The 12,206-nt window shown below is 49.2% G+C and overlaps 1 protein-coding gene across 1 annotated transcript in view; it reads left to right on the top strand.

Moving 5' to 3' along the window:
* The first annotated feature begins 4,157 nt into the window (after nt 1-4,157).
* The window catches only part of PGM2L1 (phosphoglucomutase 2 like 1), a 48,507-nt gene continuing 40,458 nt past the window's right edge, over nt 4,158-12,206 (top strand). The window contains exon 1 of the mRNA XM_077341165.1: nt 4,158-5,217. Coding sequence (XP_077197280.1) covers nt 5,107-5,217 — 111 coding nt within the window. The 5' untranslated portion in view covers nt 4,158-5,106. The remainder of the gene's footprint in view (nt 5,218-12,206) is intronic.

The following is a 12,206-nucleotide window of genomic DNA, read 5'->3' as shown; positions in this document are numbered from 1 at the left end:
TAGCCCCCTCCCCTCAAGAGTGCTAAGGCCATCTGACCCAAACCTGCTCAGGATCCCCAGCTGGAAGTGAGACCGGCCTCAACGAAGGACAGGGCCTTTTCAGTCTTGGTGGGACACCCTGCCGAAAGAGATCTTGACCAGAGCCTGTAAGGCGGAACTGTTCCACCAGGCATATGGCTGAGGCCAGAAAGAACATCAAGGAACGCTGGTTTCACTGCTGAAATCAAGGGAGATCTGTCTCTCCAAAGATCTGGAAGCCTCCCCATCACCCAAGTTCAACGAAATGCCTTTAATTCCTATAATCAGGCGTTCTGTGATTGATGTGATGCTTTTAACCCTTGTGGGTCCCCGCCCTGATCCATTCAGGAAGGGCGAGCTATAAAAATATTAATTTATTTTTAAGGAAGGCAGGTCTGCAGGACGTGTCAAAGGAGGCAATGGCTTCTAATAGTCCCCCTAGCTGATCCCCCTGCGATCTTTGGGGGCAGAAGGGGCGGTAGCCATGTGCCGAATCACCGAGTGTTGCTGTGGAAGCTAGCCTAGCTTCCTTCCTTCACCCGCTCAGCACTCAGCGATCTTTGTCCTCAAGAAAGGCAGCCCACAGGATGAGCGCTGTGTTCGAAGCGTGACATCACCGGCGGCCAATCCGAGGGAGGCTGCGGATTCCCTCCACCCTCTGCCTCTGGGGTCTCTCCCTACAGCGTGCTCATCCCTCCCCCCACGCCTTGGGCTTTCCTCCTTCACAGTTTTGCAATCCCTGGTATCCAAAAAACCCTGGGTCAGATGAGATGCTTCGTTCTGACTCATTCCGTCCTGCGCATGGCCTTCCTCCGTTGCTCCAGCATGCCGATAAGCCAGCTGAGATGCTTTTACACGCAAAATAACTGGTGTGTGTGTGTGTTTGTGTGTTTGTGTGTTTGTGTGTGCTGTGTGCAGCTGCACTGAAGAAGAAAGCCGGAGACGTGCACGCAATAAAATTTTAAATGGCCGCAGTATCAGTGTCCAGCAATTTGAGAGGGGCAGATAATGCACGGCGTGCCCGTGTTAAATAAGTAATGTTAAGACAAAAGATGTTCCGGACAACGAGGATATGAATATGCACGTGTTGTGTGCCAAGGGATGCAGCAGCTGCTCTGCTGGGAATCGAGGGAGGCTCCCCTGCGTGACTCTTTGCGACTCCAAGAACTGGAAAGCGGAAGGTTAAGAGGAAATGTTTTTATACCCCACTTTTCACTGCCTGAAGGAGTCTCAGAATGTCTTACAATCGACTTCCCTTCCTCTCCCCACAACAGATACCCTGTGAGGGAGGTGGGGCTGAGAGAGCCTTGACAGGACTTCTCTGTGAGAACAGCTCTATCAGGGCTGTGACTAGCCCAAGGTCACCCAGCTGGCTACATGTGTCTGTATCCAATCTGCCTCCATATTCGTGTACAGATGTGTGGTGTGGGGAGTCTGAGGGCACGAACTATCTGAAGAATAAAGGGGTTTTTTTTTTGGGGGGGAGATGGAGGACGGGAACTTTCCCCAGCTGCAGAATTCATTTGTCCGTTCGTTCGTTCGTTCGTTCATTCATTCATTCATTCATTTTGGGATTTATATTCCACCCGCTCTTTTGAAACTCATCATTTATAGGTCTCCCTCCCTGACTGGCGATCCCACAATCAGTTTTCCCTCCCCGCTACCCAAAAGAGCCTCCTCGATCTCCCTTCCTTGAGGACCGTTTTCCAAAATCCTTTTATTACCCATCTGGCTGCCTCCCTCCATCTGCTCCCTACTAAATGAACGGCCAAATGACAAGCTCTCAGCCGCCTGGCAACGTTTCTCTCGGGACGGGAGGAGAAGAGAGAGGCGTATCGCAGGAATCCGCCTGTGATCCCTACCACTGGTATTTTGCAAAATTTTGTGGCCGGCTCTTCTTGGAATCTCCAGGACGCACAGAGATGCTGTTTCTGCCCAACATACACTAGTCTGTTGCGCTTCCTAGAAGGGGCGGCAGGATGTCGCGCCAAAATAATAATAATAATCCAGATTAAATTCCAGGGCCCCTAAATCTAAAATCATCCAAATCTATTTAAAAGGATAAAGACTCAGCCAGGGAAGAACCAGCCACCTGCCACTGACAGGATTCATCTTTCCTTCCGTTTCGGCTGCTTTTGAACATGGACACACGGAGGGCTGCCGGTTTCTCCTCATCTCCCCTTCGAAACGGGGATGGTTTTGCTGTGCAGCGACCGGAGGTGTTGAAAGATTGGGGTCAGAGCTGTATGCAGATGCTGGTGAAAGCTGGTGAAAAGGAGAAAGGGAGGAGAGGAACAAAGGTTAAGGTTGTACCTCCTGCAGAGGGATCAAATCCCGAGGACCTGCGGTACCCGAGGTCTTTTGGACGCAAGACCTACCTGCTCCCATTTCAGAGTGGGAAGGAGGGAAGGAACCCTGTTAGAAAAAGGGCAGAGTCACCATGAAGTTCCCACTCTGCCGAAGTATCTGCAGGACTGGAAGATGCTCCCCCAGCTGCACCGGCTCCGGATTGGAGACTGGAGCAAGTTCAAGCCTTCGACTCTCACTTTCAAAGCCCATTGAGAACCCCCTGAAATGTCCTTCAGGCTTTGAGAAACCCCAGAAGTAGCATGATCGTGCAGAATATGTTTGGGAAGCGTCGCTGTGTACAAGCCCACCCGGGGCCCCTCCCCTTCCCACCCCCTCCGGGCCCATCATTGTAAAAATCTCTCTATATATATCTTATTTTTATAAGGTCTGCTATGTGGCTAACCAATATCACCTTCGAGCCATGAGCTAACCTATATAAGCTATAGCTTACCTATATAACCTTTGAGCCATTAGCTCTATCGCAGACATGGGAAAAGCACACAAACTGGACTCAGATCAGCAGACAAAATGATATCAAAGAGAAAGCTATCTCTTCCAGCCAACAATGAATTGTTCCTACCCCTTATAATCAAACACCTGGGCCTGTGAACTTTGGGCTCAGGCACACTTCTGAAGACTGTTCTCCGTATCACAGTTTAGCAGGAGAGTGTGTCAGCACACAAATGGATACCTGTTCCCTGAGGTCATGTATGGCAGGGGTAGTCAACCTGTGGTCCTCCAGATATCCATGGACTACAGTTCCCAAGAGCCCCTGCCAGCAAATGCTGGCAGGGGCTCATGGGAATTGTAGTCCATGAACATCTGGAGGACCACAGGTTGACTACCCCTGATGTATGGCAACACATACATGGGAGACCCCACTGATCATAGGGTTGCCAGCCTCCAGGTGGTGGTTAGAGATCGCCTGGAATTACAAGGGACCTCTAGGCAACAGGGATCAGCTCCCTTGGAGAAAGGAAAGACGCCCGCCCCAGTGTCCACCCCCAAAATCTTCAGGAATTGCCCAGCCCAGAGACGACAACCGTTTATAATTACAAAATGCAAGCATGTGCAGTCATTGCATGCGATTGACACAGGGATGCCGATTCTGTGAATTTGGGCAATTGGGGAGTGGGTGGGCAGGAAGGGATGTGCCAGGGTTTGTCTCTTGTGGCCCTTCCTTGCAGACCCAGGGAATTGCTGATCGTGTGCATGCACACGAAAGCTGACACCTGGAAGAAATCTTTGCTGGTCTTCAAGGTGCCCTTGGACTCAAATTTTGTTGTGCTGCTTCAGACCAAAACATTTGAATCCCCCTTTGGCATTATATCCCACTTTGGTCTCTCTCCTCCCCAGGCTGTGACCTCCCTGTGACCTCCAGAAGCTCCCCCACCTGGATCTGGCAACCCACGTGCCTCCCTGCATAAGCCCGTGAAGAGCTCTGAAAAGGATCCTCCTGCCAGGAAAGCTTTAAAGACTACACTTCCCAGAAGCCCTCGCGGCTCAAGAAAAACCGCCCCTCCCTCATGCCTTGAAAGGGAAACAAAAATAAAGGCAGGCCGCGCGCGCAGCCGACGGCGCCGACGGACGTGGGCGGGGCCTGGCGAGGCGCGGCCTGCGCGAGTGGGCGCGGCCTGCCGGGCGGAGCCCGGCCGTTGGGCGCGAGCGAGCGGCGGTTAGAAGCCACGGGGCGGGGACGATCAAAAGGAGGCGTGGCCGGCGGAGGGAGGGCGTGGCTTGGGAGGGTTGTTGATGGGCTCTCCGTCCGGCTTGGGGGTGCTGCGCGCGCAACTCTCCCTGAGAGCGTTGTGGGGGGGGAAGAGAGAGGGGTGGTCTCTCCTTTGTGTGGAAATGGAGTGGGGAAAGGACGTTAATTATATTAAAGTATTTCATTTTTTAATAAATTAATCGAGCTCTGGGCCTTCGGGGTCCGCTAATTTTAGTCTGTCAAAACAGGCTGTGGCGAGGGGGGGAGGAGTCAGGCCCCGCCCCCTGGCGCCTGGCCCCGCCCTCGCTTTTAAAGGAGGGGCCGCCCCATGCTGTGGGCCGGGGGGCGAGGAGCCTGCGCTGACTGCAGCCCCCACCCCCCCCCGTGGTTTTTCAAAGGGGGAATTGCGGGGTCTGTGGGTGGGGGTCTTCCTCCCCCTCCCCATTGGAGGTAGCCCCGCCCTCGTTTTTAAAGGGCTGCTGGTTTGGGGGGGGCGAGGAGCCCTTTCTCTGACTGGATCCCACCCCTCCATTTAGGCTAGCCCCCCTCTTTTTAAGGGGGGACAGCTGCGTGCCTTTGGCTGGGCTGATAGGCTGGGGGTCGAGAAGCTGCCCCTCTGTCTGCACTCCCCCTCCCCACTTGAGGCTGGCCCTTCCCTCGTTTTTAAAGGGGGAGCCGCTCTATGCCTTTGGCTGGGCTGTGAGGTTGGGAGGGGGGCGACGAAGCCGCCTCCCTGACTGAATCCCCCCTCCCTCTGTAGGCTTTTTTTTGGGTTGAGGCATCTCTGTGACTTTGGCTGGGCCTTCCCTCTGCAAGCCCCCTCCCCATTTTTAGGCTAGCCCCTCCCTCGTTTCTCCCAGGGGCCATGCCTTTGCCTGGCTGGTGTGAGGAGCCTGCCCTGTGACTGCAGCCCCCCCCCCCCATCCAACAGGTGTGGCGAGCCCTTGCATGCACACACACGAACGTGTGCACGCACATTTGGGCTCGCCGGCACATCGCAGCAGCGGGACGCGAGCCTGGACCCTCCGAGCATGGGAGACCACGGGGATGTCGGAGACGTCAACTCCAACTTGCTCATCAGCTACAGCACGGGGGACTCTCAGCTGGACAAAGCCATCTGGCAGTGGCTGACCTGGGACAAGGTGCGCACCTGTGCATGGACTCCTCTTTCTCCCCTTCTCCTGCCCCCGGCTCTGTGACTAGCATGACACGTCTGTATCCTCTGTGGTGCATTTGCGGGGTCGCTCTTGGGTATAAATGCTCAAAATACTTGGACCCCATTCCCCGAAAGCAAAGATGCTGTCGTTTTCTGCATGTTGCTGATGAAAATCTTGCCTCCCCCCCCTTCTTCTTTTTTTGCTTTGGAGATGATTTCAGGGAAAGAAATGTCTTTTGCCTTTGCCGTGTGGGTAGATTTTGCCAGAGTGCCCCACAAGCCCATTCCGGTGTCTGCCTGTGAAGGTGTATTCTTGAATGCTGAGCGTTTGTGTGTCTTTCCACTGTCGCTTCTTGTTTTTCCTCCTGCAGAAATAACTGTAATGGGAGGAAATCCAGGCAGCCTCTATCGGAGCAGCCTGTTCTTTTGTATAAATGACTTCTGGGAGCCTCAATTGCAGTGAGGCTCGTTTGGGTCTTGTTTTGGAAGGAAGAAAACACCCTGAGGGGGTTCTGCACCCTGCTTTCAGCGGCTGATCTGGATCTGTGCGGGTTAATAAGCTGTTCTGTATGCTCTGTGCTCTAATGACTGTTCTTCTCTCCGTCTTAAGGAAACCAGAAATTGCAAAGACACACAGCTGCTTAAGTGCTGTTTTCTGCTTTGAAATGTGTATTGTTGGGGGGGGGGGGGGAAGGATCTTTGTTTTTTGTTTTTTTGTCAAGACATGGGCCTAGGAGTGTGGAGAATAAATGCAAACCGCCTTCTTGTCCAGGGCTCATTTTGCCTTGAGGTTTTTCTAAGTTCCTCAACAACCCCCATTCTTGGGAGGCAGGGAATGAAACCACAGAGCGCCCTTCACATTTTGTTGTCGTCTAAGCCCTTTTCCAGCTTCCCTATTTTAAGAAATGCTGGCAACATGGTAGTTTTGTGCATGTGTGTATTTGGTGCTTTCTTTAGGAAGCTATTTCAACGTGGCGTAAGAATGCTTTTCTGCTTGGTTGAGAGAGGGCTGTGTGTTTGTGTGCATTCCTGTTGGCCAGGGACATCAGATCTGGGTCTATGAGGCTCCAGTCCAGCATATTTTTCTTCTTCTACCCTTGTGCTCCTCACTCAATGACGTCATAGAGTGTACACCCAGGAGAAGGAACCTCGCAGAGTGCTGTGGGGATGAGAGTCATCTGCAGGAGGGCAAGCTGTTACTTGGAAATTGGCAACCATTACAGATGGCTTTCTCAACTGCTGGGTAGAGGTTCTTCTCTAGGCTGTGCACCAGGTAACATTAAGAATTTTTCTTGTGTGCCCTGTGCATAGGAGACTGCCTTCCTTACTGAGTGAGACCCTTGGTTTAGCAAGGTTAGTATTATCTGACTAGCAGCTGCTGTCCAGGGTTTTAGGTCAGTGTCTTTCACATCATTTACTACAGGGGTAGTTAACCTGTGGTCCTCCAGATGTCCATGGACTACAATTCCCATGAGCCCCTGCCAGTGTTCATGGAATTGTAGTCCATGAACATCTGGAGGACCACAGGTTGACTACCCCTGATTTACTACACCCTGAGCATCCAAAGGTGAATGCCATTTTGGGCTGTATCAACAGGGACATCCCATCAAAATCACAAGATGTCATAGTCCCATTGTATACGGCACTGGTCAGACCACACCTGGAGTACTGTGTGCAGTTCTGGAGGCCTCACTTCAAGAAGGACGTAGATAAAATTGAAAGGGTACAGAGGAGAGCGACGAGGATGATCTGGGGCCAAGGGACCAAGCCCTATGAAGATAGGTTGAGGGATTTGGGAATGTTCAGCCTGGAGAAAAGGAGGTGGAGAGGGGACATGATAGCCCTCTTTAAGCATTTGAAAGGTTGTCACTTGGAGGAGGGCAGGATGCTGTTTCTGCTGGCTGCAGAGGAGAGGACATGCAGTAATGGGTTTAAACTACAAGTACAATGATATAGGCTAGATATCAGGAAAAAAAAATTTCACAGTCAGAGTAGTTCAGCAGTGGAATAGGCTGCCTAAGGAGGTGGTGAGCTCCCCCTCACTGGCAGTCTTCAAGCAAAGGTTGGATACACACTTTTCTTGGATGCTTTGGGCTAATCCTGCGTTGAGCAGGGGGTTGGACTAGATGGCCTGTATGGCCCCTTCCAACTCTATGATTCTATGATTCTACACAATGGAGATGCTAAGGGACTGTATCCGCATGCCAAGTAGATGCTCTGGCACTGAGCCATGGCCTCCTCCTGCACATGAGTATTACATAATGACATGTGTTCTTTCATTTCCCCCTCTGAACATGGGCTAGTGACACAGACAACAGATTTCATGGATCACTGCTTAATTTTGGTCCAACACTTGGCATGCTAAGACAGGCCCTTGCAAAGAGGTGACCCCTGAGCATCCAAAGGAAAATGAAAATGTATCGTACCCCAAGTACGGCAGCTCTGTATTCCGACCCTGGCCATGCATCAGTAATGCATTATCCCGATTGCATGCTGACTCTGCAGATTGGCTTGTGGTCTATTTTAAGCAGCCTTTGCCTCGGGGTAGGGGTGGGATATAGCAAGTGTTTAATAATGCATGGCACCCATTATATAGGAGAAGTGGGAAAACATTAGCTCCATTTTAACCATCAAGGGCAAAGCCCCACAGAACAAAGTTGCTCCTTTTCTGAAGTTCTCTTGAGGTTTATTAGATCACACGCATCTTGATTGTCATCGTTCTGTCCACAGTTTGCCTAGATATAAAATGATTTAAGCATAAAAGCTGTTGCTTTACTGTAGATATAACTGTATAAGAATGTGGCTCCAGTTTAATGCAAACCTAGAACTGATCTGAAATTTCTTCCTATGTAGGATTCTAGATTGGGGCTTTGCCCCGTAACTACTGTTGCCCTTTAGATATTATCATATTTTTACGTTCTACATTGCCTTATTTGGGAACCAGATGAGATTATATACATTAACCGAGTACGTATCTAAAAAGATAATTCTGAATGAAGAAATCGGCTTCTATTGGTATCTAACGGAGCATGATGGGAGAGCCCTTGTTCAGGATCATTCATTAAAAAAAAATTATAATTCAAAGCTGCCATAGATAAGTCCAGAATGGATTGGGGAAGTGGTGAGTAGAGGAAAGGGCAGGGAAGCTGTTTTGCAGCTGAAGGCAGATAGTTTCAAAGGCGTGTATTGAGTCAGGGGAAAAGGTTAGGAGAGGAACTGTGGGTAGGGGAAGGGCCGTGGCTCAGTGACAGAGCATCAGCTTGGCCTGCAGAAGGTCCCAGGTTCTAGTCCCAGCTAAAGGATCAGGCAGGAGGGGAGGGGGAAGACCCTGGGGAGCTCAAGTCAGTTCAGCATAAGGCTGCTTCATATTTGTTCAAGTGTTTTGGGCTGATTAGCTCTACCTTCCCCCCCCATATCAACTTTTGGGGGGAATACAACCAACTCTTCTACTTCTAAACAAAAAAAACACCCTTTCTATTAAAAAAATTGATTGGCACAGCTTGGCCCAGTTGACAATAAAACTGTGAAACCAAACTAAAAAAAACAAAGTTCACATAGCAGAGAACTCTAGCTTAAAATAAAGCACATTAGATGCGAGAACATGAAAAAGCTGCTTAAAATCCATCCCTGGACCCCTTTATTTATTTATAAAATGACTTCTTGTATTTGCTGAAACTGTACTACTCTTTATAGTTGTGAGTTCCTGCACAGTGCAGGGGGTTGGACTAGATGACCCTGGAGGTCCTTTCCAACTCTAGGATTCTATAATTCACCCTTCTCCTGCACATTTACAACATATCTTTGGCAATTTTTAAACAGAGGTTAGATAGAGCCATCTGACAAAGAGGCTGATTCTATGAAGATTCAAGGGGGTGGCAGGTGACAGTGGATGAGCAAGAGGGTTGTGAGTGTCCTGCATAGTGCAGGGGGTTGGACTAGATGACCACAGAGGTACCATCCAACTCTAGGATTCTATAAAACCACCATGACGGATGCCGGCTTTAGGTTCAAACTGCTCCAAGGAACAAGAGACATGAATGACATCTAGTATGGCCCTTAGCCAGGATTTCCTTCTTGTTTTGGCAGGAGTGTGGAAGTATCCCTGGCAAGTCATTAGTGCCTCGATAGCTTTTGTTCCCTGCCAGCACCTTCAAATAAAACTAGCATTTTGACGAGGCTTTGTTTAACACCTTCCCTCTGGCTGCATCTGCCGCTCTCCTGGTCTCCTGGCCATGTGATCTGGAATGCTCCTTCTTCCTGTGAAGCTTGCCTTCAGCGAGACTGGACAAGCCCAGAATGAAAGGCCTCCTGCTGTTTGCTGCCATTTCCCACATTTTCCCTGTTTGCTGCCATTTCCCTGTGAGTTCAAGGGGCCTCTGCTGTGGATGCTGAAAAAATTCTGTGTTGGTCTTTGGAAATCTAGAATTGCTTTCGGGAGGTATTCGTTGCTGTTACTGGGGCCGAATTGATCCAGAGCATGGCTTCCCAACGTGGCTTGGGACCCCAAAGTTGCTCACAATGCCTTTCCATTGTTTTCTTTTGTATTTTGGAAACTAAGCTCTGACCCTGGAAACAGTATCTTCCATGTCATCTGTTAGCTGGTGTTTTTTTTATTTCCTGCACACGCACCTGGTTCAAGTACAATGTGTCTTGATAGTTTTTAGGCTATTATTCTAGGTGGTAGATTCATTGCTGCAATGTGAATCAACAGCTGCTATCCTTGTAGACCTTATAGACCTAAAGTTTCCAGTCCTACTGAGTATGTGGGCAATTCTGGAATTTTGAGAATGGGTAGTGAAGGGGAGCTACCACAAAAAGGCTGTTATGGGTTGCTGGATCCAGTGGCTAGTAGATGGGAGCTGAGAAGCCAAGCCTCTTCCTACAATGAAGGCTATTTTTTGCCTGTGACATGTAGTCATGAAGGCAGGGGTTCTTTTGAGATACTCCCTGTGCCTGGAAGTCAGGTACCAGGTCTGGCTGCTGTTTTTGAGGAATGAAGAGGGGGTGCCATGGCATCCAGGAGTGACACGTTGGGGGTCACTGTCTAGACCAGGGGTGGCCAGACTGTGGTACTCCAGAAGTCCGCGGACTGTAGTCCATGGACATCTGGAGAGCCACAGTTCCCATGGGAATTGTAGTCCTCGGACATTTGGAGAGCCACAGTCTGGCCACCTCTGGTCTAGACATTGGCTGGTCTCCTTTCACGGTAGCCTGAAGATTCTCCATATGTAACCTTCTCCTGGAACGAAGCATACCATTCCAGATTACCTTGTGATTACAGTATGTTCCCTTCCCCCTATAAAATCACTCTTTTGAATGATTGTACTGGTCTCTTCCTTTACTGTCTCCCCAACAGGCCATAGCTGGGAGGGAAGATAGCCTTCTTGTATCGTGTACTGAATTCTTAGATCTACAGGCTTTTAAATAATCGGGCCAATGTTGATCAACCAAGCATGAGGGAGACCCTGGGTCTGCGACGTGGAGGCCTAGAAATCGCAGTTGGACACATCTGGTCATTGATTTGTGAATCTCATTAGGAGTGTTCTCTGAGCTGGGATGGCAGAAGCATAACTCTTTTTAAAAATCACAGACATGTGATGCTCATTAAGCTTGTGCTCTAAGCCTGGGTGGTAATTCTTATCTCATTGATGGAGGACCTTCTGGCTCATGTATCATCGGTCTGAGCCCACACCCACTTGGGAACTTTTCAGTTTACGAGGAAACATAGGTATCTACTAGCCTCCACTTCTGGGTAGTTCTTGGATCTTTGAGTCAAGCATAGATCCGTTATCAGTTTTTAAAATAAATGATCACATAAGCAATTTGTTTTGAATCTGAAATATCAGCTAGCTAGTCAATCCTGTGAGACAGATGCATGGAGAGTCTATCAGTAGCTACTAGCCAGTGCAGCTTCAGGGAAAGATATCAGCCTCTGTGGACCATTACTGGCACTCCAGAGAAATTCATTCATTCATTCATTCATTCATTCATTCATTCATTCATTCATTCATTCATTCATTCATTCATTCATTCATTCATTCATTCATTCATTCATTCATTCATTCATTCATTCATTCATTCATTCGATTTATAGCCCGATGTTCTTGGGAACTGACTCATGGTGGGGTTACACAGCAATCCATACAATATATTTATTTATTATTTATTATTTAAACTTGTATACTGCCGTTCGCCAAAAGGTCTCACGGCGGTTCACAATAAAACATCAAAATCACAATAAAAACCCCATAGGTTCCCATTATATATTACGCAATAACAACAACGATGGCGTTCTAATCCTATAACCCCCGCCTGTTCAGTCAGAGGTCATAATGTTGGTCACACGAGAGAGGGAGCTGGCCGATGTATCTAAGGGATCCAAGATGGAACCTGGGCTCGGCCCTGGCCTCAGCTGTACGCCTGGTGGAAGAGCTGTGTCTTGTGGGCCCTGCGGAAAGCTGGTAATTCTGGAAGGACCTACTTTACAATAAAATCCCCTAACCCCCCCCCCCCATTAAAACCCCAGTTTCTAATACGACTATACAAATTGACTGGCCAGTGTTTAAACAGAATTCTAGACTAACTGGACCACTAGTCTGATCCAGCAGGGCTCTTCTTATGCTCATAAGTGAATATTTGCAACAACTGTGTCCATTTCTGGGCAAACAAGAAATATTTCAGTGGGCATCTCAGAAACACGCTTGAATGACATCTCCTTTTGTGGTGGGTATGTGGTACCCGTGTGGAAACACCGTAAGTACCTTGACACAGTTTGTCAGGACTCAAGACTTCTCAGGGTTAGTTCCAACCTCATCGCAGCGTGTAAAACGAATCCAACAGGATCATCCTGAACTAAGGAGACTTGTACCCTTGTAAGTGCAATGAAATCAGCGGGTTTAGAGGCTTGTTACACTGCTTAAGATGGCTTTGCAAATCCCTCATCGGTTTCTGAGAGCCCCGTTTTGTCAAGCTGGA

This window comes from Paroedura picta, chromosome 6, assembly GCF_049243985.1.
Source record: "Paroedura picta isolate Pp20150507F chromosome 6, Ppicta_v3.0, whole genome shotgun sequence".
Lineage (NCBI taxonomy): Eukaryota > Metazoa > Chordata > Lepidosauria > Squamata > Gekkonidae > Paroedura > Paroedura picta.
Note: the sequence above shows the minus strand (reverse complement) of the source record. Positions and strands in the feature narration are given on the sequence as shown.